The sequence below is a fragment of the Myotis nattereri genome (assembly GCF_964212035.1).
Source record: "Myotis nattereri genome assembly, chromosome: 1".
Lineage (NCBI taxonomy): Eukaryota > Metazoa > Chordata > Mammalia > Chiroptera > Vespertilionidae > Myotis > Myotis nattereri.
This window is the reverse complement of record NC_138075.1, coordinates 177224694-177234921: the sequence shown is the minus strand read 5'-3', so window position 1 is coordinate 177234921 and position 10228 is coordinate 177224694. Positions and strand designations below refer to the sequence as shown.

At 37.8% G+C, this 10228-nt stretch overlaps 1 protein-coding gene across 5 annotated transcripts in view; it reads right to left on the bottom strand.

Moving 5' to 3' along the window:
* Positions 1 to 211: 211 nt before the first annotated feature.
* SEC31A (SEC31 homolog A, COPII coat complex component) overlaps positions 212 to 10228 on the bottom strand; it is a 93873-nt gene continuing 83856 nt past the window's right edge. For all 5 annotated transcript variants that reach the window (XM_081090666.1, XM_081090667.1, XM_081090669.1 and 2 more), the window contains 5 exons: positions 9648 to 9706; positions 8068 to 8331; positions 5269 to 5388; positions 1955 to 2026; positions 212 to 773 (listed from right to left, as the gene is read on the bottom strand). In XM_081090666.1, the coding sequence (XP_080946792.1) occupies positions 594 to 773; positions 1955 to 2026; positions 5269 to 5388; positions 8068 to 8331; positions 9648 to 9706 (695 nt within the window). In that variant the 3' untranslated portion in view covers positions 212 to 593. The remainder of the gene's footprint in view (positions 774 to 1954; positions 2027 to 5268; positions 5389 to 8067; positions 8332 to 9647; positions 9707 to 10228) is intronic.

The window sequence follows — 10228 nt, the reverse complement described above, 5'->3', positions numbered from 1 at the left end:
TAAAGCTCAATGCATTCTACAGAGTGAAAACACTCAGTCTTTTCCTAATAGATACTAGCTAGTGTTCCCACTTTTCATTAATATTTGCTAAAATAAAATCTATGTAGCAGGCTCTAGAGTTTATTTGTTCAGGACCAGAATGAAACCAGAAACAAATAAAGGATTAAAGCAAACTGAGCAGCTGTTTAAAAAAGACTACATACACTTAAAATAAGATTACACACTTTAATCTGATTGACACGGAGGAAGTAGGGAGGACATGAAAGAACTTTTAGCTCTGCTTTATGCATAACCAGATGCTCCTTTTCCAAAAATACACTAAGGGTTTTAAAACCACATTTTATCAGAATACATCAGGAAAATACTATGTGTAATTCAAGAAATACGCTATTTGCATAAGAAAATCATCATGGGCAATAAAAGACTAAAACAAAACAAAGCACCGGGGTTTGGAGCAGTTCTAAGGTGAGTATCTCTACAGAAATAGTGTAAATGCTATGGAAACATGCTAATGAGGATTGGTCCATATTTTATCATTTTAAAACATGTTTCTTTGGAAAATGGCAATAGTGTCTGGGAGTGAAGCTGTACTTTTAGACACCCAGCTTATTGGCCTGGGTGAGGACAACTTTGAGAACTGGCATGAAAGCAGAGGTCTCGCTGAAGTTGCTGGTGCTGACTATGTGGGTGTGGATGGTTAAGCCTTCAGAGTAGTTCCGTGTTTCAATGCTCCTTGCAATGTTGTGTAAACCATTGATGATTGTGGGTGAAAGCTGAAATAAAGATGGAACCAAGAGAAGTAATTAAATTAGGGGAGAATCCCCATGAGATCCTCTACAGACATTAAACCATGATATTTAAAAGGAGCTTAACATAAACATTATAAAAAATATATAAACCATCTAGCACTTCTAGAAATAGTTTTTTAGACCAAGCAACACTCAACTTATAAAACAGAACCATGAAAAAATGATATGTAAGGAAATAATTTATGAATTAAACATGTATGATAAGCCAGACTTTTCTTGTAAGAAAAGCCAGATTTTCCACCTATGCTGAAATGCTAAGGTCTCTCTCTAATTAAGAGTTTTAATTCTTCAATTATTTTAGAAATAGCCTCATATCTTAAAAAAAAAAAATTCTTAATCATGATATCTTAATGTAAGAACCCATTTTATTCCTAAATCTTGTCTACACTAGAGATCCTGAACTTCTGATCTGTTTCCCTCTGTAGGGCAAAATTCCTCATCATGAACTAAATTTATCTACTCTTAACTGCTTTTCAGAATCCTGTCATCTCTTAAAACCATAAAACTATCAGTTTTTTTCATTACTTGGCTTATGTGTCACTTTTGAGGGAAGACTTTATTTTGGATCAGTCCATGGATCACTACACAACTACCACTGTTATAGCAACTTTCTTTTGATTTGGTTCTCATGAGATAAATGGTTATTTTTATCTGATGGGATCGGTGTGAGAAATGGGAAAGGGGAATGCTGAAATGCAAAAATATAAAGAAGTCCCAGAGTTATTTTTTTTTCCTGTCCTAGTGCTTTCATTAATAAAGCCAAGCTATTCTAAAAAGGAATGGAGAGGTGGGGACAAGAGACCAGACGACTCTTTTTCCTACTGTTGGCTATCTTCATAGTTACAACACATTAACCTGCTCCTCTGTGGCTACATGTGACTTCGCCTTTATGTAATAGGTGTGCTAGAAGAAAAGGATCAGGAATCTCAGACTAAGAAAGACTACAAATTTGGTCTCTGGAAAACAAAGTATCTTCCTACTCTGGTTTCTTTATTCAAGGGACATATAAAACCAACAGAAGGCCAGTTACCTTAACAAGACAGTTTGTCCCCAAGCACACTACACGCAGTGCTGATCAGATGCTTATTTTAGCTACTGGGAATAAATGACTATCATAAATCCTTCTTTTCCCCCCACAAACTTACTGTCTGTTCCCTAAGTTTATCATACAGAAACTCCAAGCGTTTGTTGGCATCATCTAGCTTCCTTTTGGTTTGCTGCAGGAGAAGAAAAACAGATATGTTATATTTGAACATTAACTTTTATCCAAAAAAATTGTCCTATCTCATTTCACTAAACCTTACACTCATGATGTTCAACAGCTTCATTTTATAAAGAAAGGGAGGCAACTATGCTGAGAAACTTGATCAGATTATTAGGACAGAGGTCAGTAATCTCTTAATGGGAGGAAGGCGAAAGGATGAGCCTCTTCCCTCCATGGCACAGAGTACTGGCTGGATTTCATGTGGACTGCAAGCTCACTGGACAAGGTGTGTGCATGCACTGGTGCACTATTTCCACAAGCAAGAGGCAGGGCCATCTGGAGGCAGCAATGGGTCAGTGTACTACAGAAAAGAATGTCTAAGTACAATTATTATAAATTATGGGTGCTAGAAAGCAAACATATAAGTGAACTAAGATCTTGTTTTAACTTTCCAAAAATATTAGTTATTTGGTATGTTTAATCCTGCCTCTTTCTGAGCCTTTAAAACACCAATAAAAAATTAAAATTATCATCTGGTAACTTAAGACTACAAAGAGGGAAGTAGTAAAATTAGTTCTTAAGTTAAGGAGATTCCCCCACCCCACCCTAATATTACAGGTACAGTGAGAGAAAATTACTCTAAAACCAAAATGGCCATAGCCAGTTTGGCTCAGTGGATAGAGCGTCAGCCTGTGGACTGAAGGGTCCCCAGTTCCATTCTGGTCAAGAGGACATGCCTAGATTGTGGATTTGATCCTCAGTAGTGTGCATATAGGAGGCAGCCAATCAATGATTCTCTCTTATCATTGATGATTGGGTGATCAGGGCCTGGCGGCCAACCTCTTGGTCCCTCCCCCTACCAGCAGGCTCCGATCACCTGATGGCAAACGGGGAACTGGGGGTGGGTGGTGGCAGGGAGTGGGGCCGGTTGCTGGTAGTCAGGGAATATGGCTCTGATTGAGGCCAGGCCTAGGGACCATACCCATGCACGGTCGTGCTCCGGGCCTCTAGTATTTATATTAAAAAAACAACTAAAATGAAAGACTTAAAAATAACTTAATGATCTACATTATGCAACAGCTTTAGACCTGCCACTGTTCTTCAATATTTACTGAGTGCCTACTATGTGCCATGCTGGGGATACAGACTTATGTCTCATGGAGCTCATATTCTATTGGGTAGGAAAATGTACTAAATAAATAATATGTTCCATGGCAGATGGTGATGAGTGCCATAAAGAAAAGTTAACAGGGTGAGGGGGCTGGAGGTGTTGGGAGTGGGGGTGGTAAAGAAAGGCTGATGGCTAATGGGACATTGGAGCAGAGCCTGGAACAAGTGAGGAGTGAGCCATGCAGTTATGTGGGGGAAGAGCTCCAGGCAGAAGGAGCCACAAGCACAAGTCCCTGATGCTGAGATGCTCTGGTATATGTGAGGAAGGAATGTCAGCATGTCAGAAGAGGAGAGAGGAAGAGATGAAACCACTGAGAATAACATCACAAACTAAGTTGTGCTGCAAAATTCCTTTGTGTTGTCTGGACATAATTAAAGTGAAAATAGGAATAAAGCCATACTATAAAAATGGTTCCAACTGCCCTTGGCCAGTGTGGCTCAGTTGGTTGGAGCACTGTCCCATGCACCAGAAGGTCGCGGGTTCAATTCCGAGTCAGGGCAAATACCTTGGTTGCAAGATCCATCCCCGGTCCCGGCATGTTGGAGAGGTACCTGATCGATGTGTCTCACATCAATGTTTCCTTCTCTCCCCCTCCAACCCCCCCCCAAAAATCAAATTTTAAAAAATGGTTCCAACTATTGATTGAAAAGGACTTGTGTGGAGGGGAACCTTTATAGTCCCTGTTCAAAGTTAATCTCACATAGCCCAAGGGGGCAGGGGCAGGGGTAGCTGGGCAAGAAAGGATATTAGAACTTCTCTCCAACTAATTACAGAAATTACTGGAACAGTTTGTCTTTTGTGGTACTCTTCTGCCTAAGGCTCCTGTGGACCCAGAAGGAAGATGGCATGGTGACCTAGAAGTTACTGAGCTGGGCCATGAACTCTGTGTCCTCCCAACCTCTCTATACTGATTCATGCCTGAAGGAGGACTGGAGTTTTCCCACATATTTTATGGAGATGCTTCTGTTTTTGAATGACTGTGGCCTATTTAGAGGTGTGCATAGCGGATAGTGTTTACCTGGCTATCAGCTTCACCTCCCTCTCTGTACTAGCTTAGTCATTTGGTTAGAGGTCATCCAGTGCACCAAAGGGTCATGGGTTCAATTCGCAGTCAAGGCACACAGCAGGTTGCAGGTTTGATCCCGTTAGGGCGAGAATGGGAGGCAACCCATCAATGTTTTTCTCTCTCTCCCTTTCCCCTCCTGTCTCTCTAGAATTATGAAAAGTATATCCTCGGGTAACGACTTAAAAAAAAGTCAGACACTAAGGTTTACATTAAACCTTCCCTGCCTCTGCTTTCCCAACACTTTGAGTTCAAGGAATTGCTTTCCAAAAGACCAGCAGAAGGCTGCACACATTAATACACAATGTTGATGAAACAACAAATTCCAGAAGCTGTTTTTTAAGCAGACAAGTGGCCAGTGGCTAAATAAGTCTATTCAATGTTTTTTGGCAGAAATTGAAATTTCATCTAAAACAAAACTGGCTTTGTGGAGTTTTTGTTGTTGCCAATTCACAGGCATCCTTTAAGTAAACTAAATAAAATCAGTTGCTTTAACTATGAATATGACTCCAATATCTACAACATTTAACTATTTTTAAGATCTTTGCAAAGTTATGTATAAGATTATCTACTTTTAAAAGCTTCGATGTAAACTCGGAAAGAGATCCAAGCCTGAATTTCCTACACACCACTATTCTGTTCTATTCTTGTGCCAAGCGTGAGGTTTGCTGACAAGAAGCAGTACACACAGTGGTTGAGAGCATAATTTCTGGAGCCAGCCTCGGTTTGAATGCTGGCTCTGACCTGGGTTGTTACTTACTGCTTTTTGCCTTAATCTCCTCATATGTAGAATAAAGTCGACAACTCTACCCACCATGAGGTTGTTGTGAGGATTAAATAAATATATATAAAAAGTATTTAAATACATTTTTATATGTAAAGCGAACTATGTTAAGTGCTACTAGCTTTATTATTTTTGTAGAAACTTTAAGATATATCTTGTAAGATGTTAAGCAGTAATTATAGAAAAATTTAATAAAGGCTTATTTTAACTGGGCAAAATATGAGAAAAAATACATACAGGATCTGTGGCTGAAGACAGGCAGCGCTGAATAAGATCCTCAAATGTGGTCTTTAGAATGAGGTGCTCATCTGGAATAGGTTTCTTGGTAATTTTTTCTGCAGGTAAAGCCTGCACATGCTGGAAGAAATATACCACAAAATGAGTAGAAATGACCAGAAATTACCTGTATACACAAAGCCCTGAAACCTTGCGATACAGAGAAACCAACTACCTTATAGACAGGCTATTCAAAACCAAATGAAATTTAATATACAAAATCACTGAGATGAGTAAAAATGAAAATCAGATATCCAGAAGATATAGCTACTCCTCCTACAGCTTTGATTCTTAAAAACAGGATTGGATATAAATTATTTACTTAATTATGGAACATATATTGATCACTATTGTATATTAACCAATGGGAAGTAGAGCTATGCCAGTAAGAAATAAAAAGAACAAGGCATTTAAAAAGTTGGCCAGTTAGAGCAGCTGTTTACTCTGCATGTTGGCTCATTTTTGTTTATCCTGGCATTCTTCTATTCTTTGGTTTACTTTTAGAGCAGTGGTTCTCAACCTTCTGGCCCTTTAAATACAGTTCCTCATGTTGTGACCCAACCATAAAATTATTTTCGTTGCTACTTCATAACTGTAATGTTGCTACTGTGATGAATCGTAATGTAAATATCTGATATACAGGATGGCCTTAGGCGACCCCTGTGAAAGGGTCATTCGACCGCCAAAGGGGTCGCAACCCACAGGTAGAGAACCGCTGTTTTAGAGGTTGTTGACTGGGCTATTAACCAACTGGAAGATTAAGCCAAAGGTTAGGATAGAAAAGACCATGATGTTACTGAGTATAAAAATGAAAAAATAAAGAAGGAATGTGTAAGTTTTTAAAGTTCTGATATATTAGTTCATTCATTCAAAAAATATTAGGCAATTATGGCCCAGGCACTAGTTATGTACTAATGAGCCAATACAGAAATGATCTCAGCCCTCAGGGAGTTTACAGGCTAATAAAAGAGAAAGTTTAAAGATGTAATAAATATATATAAAATAGCAACTTCGGTAAGCTAACAGACACTATAACTGAAATTTAATTAAGGGAAGGCCCTCTTCAGGGATTAGAGGATAAGCAGGAGTAAAGCAGTTATATGGGTGAGGGGTGGGGAAGCAGATGTTTCCAGACTGAGGAAGAACTTGTACAAAGGCAGGATCGTGACACAAGGGGACTACAAAGGACCAGTGTGGCTAGAGCGGAGGAGCAGGAGGAGTATGAACTGAATCCTTACAGACAAGAGAAATATTTTGGGTTTTATCCTAAGAACAATGGGAAGCTGTAATGTTTTAAGCAAACAGGAGACAAGACCAGATTAGAGTTGGGTGAAGTAAATGCCGGCAGACCAATTCGAGGCTCCTGCATTGCTGAAGACTGGAGGTGAAGGCAGCATGGATCAGACTGGAAATGTTGAGAAGGTAGTTGAGAGAGATTTGGGGATAGATTTGAAAAAGAGGTTCGAAGAAAAAGAATATTAATAGCTTTCCTTTTCAATGGTAACTAAGGTTCTAGTCTAGAGTAGGGCATGAAGCACCCATGTCTACACCAAAGTGAATGGCTGAGTATTTTCCCAAACTAACAGACTCGTAATAAAAAAAAATTAACAACACATATTTATAACTTATGTTCTTGTGGAAAAAAGCAAGTCCTCTTACCTCTATCAAAACACTGTTTTTTATAATGCAACTTTTAATATGTAGAAGTTCCTTAGGCAGAACTCTCTTAATAAAAAAGCATATTTTTATGATAGAGATACAATTGTTACAAATTCGAGTTCAATGAGTCAAAGACAAAAACAGAAGAACTAGTTTTATACTTGGACAGGAATTTGTTCATCTTATGTTAAACCTTGGCCCAGGCTCTTTACTTTTCACGAACAGATCAAAATGTTTATCTTTGTATGTCTAAATCAGTTATATGTAAATGTAATAGATTTTTCATCACCTAAAACCCTGTCATCCTAGCTGGTTTTGCTCAGTGGACAGAGTGTTGACCTGCGGACTGAAGGGTCCCAGGTCCAATTTCTGTCAAGGGCACGTACCTTGGTTGCAGGTTCCTGGACCTGGTCGGAATGCATGTGGAAGGCAACCTATAGATCAGTCTCTCTCACATCATTATTTCTGTCTCTCCCTCTCCCTTCCACTCTCTCTAAAAATCAATGGAAAAATATCCTCAGGTGAGGACTAATAAAAATAAAAATAAAAAAAATAAAATCCTGCCAACCAGCAATTTGTATGTGAAAAGCAAATGTAAATTTAATCTCCATCCGAAGATAAAGCTATATATAATTAGTTCTTACACATATATAAGAAAAAATGTAACTCATTACATTTTTATTTTATAATTTAAAGGGAATAATTTAAAGGGAATAATTTAAATTTTATAATTTAAATTTATCCCTTTAAATTATGCTTAACCACCAACTTATGCTTAACCACCTTGAAGGCAAATACGGATTCAACTGAAATTGTGCCTACTGATTAGGTATATTGCAATTACTAAGCTACTGGAAACATACACTGGCAAATATACAAGCCTCTTCTAGAAAGTTTGTATATGGTCATGTAATTGAAAAATAATATACATACATAATTAATCTTTTAAAAAGCATTACTATTTTTTATTCAGTTTGTCTAGATTGAAACCAAATTTGCATGTTCATTGATAAAGGTGTAGCCATAAAAGTTAACACATTAAAAAAAGTTTACTGAAATAGAGTCCTCTCCTGTTCCACTTCTACAGATTTTTACTGTTACCTGGATGGTATTTCCAATAGGACCTCCTGGGGCGCCTTCGATATTGGGCTTTGAGAAAGATGGCGGCATGCCTGGTTGACCAAGGGGTTGCTGTAAGCCATGGAAGGAGGGCTGGCCACCTGAAAGATGTGGCTGGGGGAATGAAGCTTGGTTTGACAGTGGACCTGGAGCTGAAGGTTGTTGCAGCATCTGTGACTGGGGATCACCCATGGGGTTCATGATTGGTGATGTGATGGGAACAGGAGGCATAAAGTTTTCTGGCATCTTTTAAAAGATCATAATAAAAGACAACAAGAATAAGAAAACAAATGATAGCAACATTTCCTCAGATTTAAATAAGGGAGTTAGACTATTCCATGATTTAAAAACATTTAAATAGAATATTTTCAAATGAAATTTTATGCAGAATTTGAGTAAAACAAAAGTAGAGCTAATCTGGCTAAGAGGGATGAAGGGCTCAAACCTAGACCTCTCGGTTTCCCCATTTGCTCCCATACTTACTCCCATCATGAGGAGCCAAAACCAAGGTGTTTTTTAAAGAGGATATCAAAGTCTGGAGAATTTTATCTAATAATACTAGATTCAGATATGCCAAATATGTTTGTGTGTTTAATATGATTGCAATGTAGCCCTAACTAGTTTGGCTCAGTGAATAGAGCAACTACCCGAGGAATAAAGGGTCCCGGGTTTGACTCCAGTCAAGGGCACATACCTGGGTTGCAGGCTTGATTCCTGTCCCTGGTCAGGGTACGTGTGGGAGACAACCAATTGATGTGTTTCTCTCACATTGATGTTTCTCTCTCTCTCTCTGTCTCTTTCCCTCCCTTCTACTCTCTCCAAAAATAAATGGAAAATTATCCTTGGGTGAGGATAAATAAATAAATAAATAATATAAATAAATAAATAAATAAATAAATAAATAATGTAATACCCTTCTCCTACATCACTAAGTGGATATTGCCTGTCACAATCACACAAAAAGTAGCAGATTAAGTTTCTGATTATAACTAAATTTGGGGTTTTCTTTCTGATTTACTATCTTCCAATTTTATGTTATGGCCTCATGTTACTATATTTGGGGGAAAGAGATCATTAGGAGGAAAAAGTAGAAAATGGCTTGGGGAGAAAGAAGAAACGAAAAATATTATCTTGGGCACTAACAGCTCAATAGTTATTGACATCTAAACAATGCTCAGCTATGGGATATTTCTTCATTCACATTGCATGTGATAGACAAAATATATTTACTAAATTCATGATTACTGTTGAAACCCCAAAACCAAAATCCTAAAAAAAAATTTTGAGAAGCCTGAAATTTTGTTTCTTACTCTTTGAAAGAGATTTGTTGAGAATTTATATTTTGCCTACTCAAAGAGGTTTATTCATGGCACTATACTGTTTTCTACTTTCTTTCCTTTCCTTCCCTTCATCAATTCGAAGGTGTAAGCTGAAATACACTTTAAATGTATCAAACAGTAAGCTTTGCCTTTAAAAGGATCAGTGAAGTGTAGTGTGCTCCAAGTGGCTATATGATTAACAGAACATCTTTAGGCAACTGGACAGATAACTTTTTCTAGTACCTTCTTCTTCTTGGGTACTCTGTTCAAAGCTGGAGGATCATTCCAACCGTTCTGAGGACCTACAACAGATAATAGAGGGCATTTTCCTTTAGAATCCTGAACAGGAGAAAACCAAATTGTATCCATTATAGAATACATTCAAATTCTGCCTTAACCCAGAGATAACTGTCACAAAAGTTTAATCAGCTGAGGATCACTGTGTAACCCTGGATTCTCAAACTCATTACCTCTAAAAATCACAAGGCACTGGCTTAGTAGACAAGGTACCCTGCCATTCAAATGAAAGAGCTGGGCTAAACAGTGAAGTATTTATATCTATATTGGTGTATAACCAAGACCTGTTAACGATTCTTTAATAAAGAAAAAATAAATCACTACAGTCTGCTTTAAAAATGTCTTCTGATATTCAACATACAAAAAAAATAAAAGTACTAATCTCCTATTTCCCCAAAGAGCAATTCAATATAAGCAAACTATCCACATGGTAGAAACACTTTTTTAAAAAAAGAGAGCTCAACTATACAACAGCAGTACTTTTTATCTTTGCCTTAGGATTACTTACAAAGTAGAAAAGGACATTC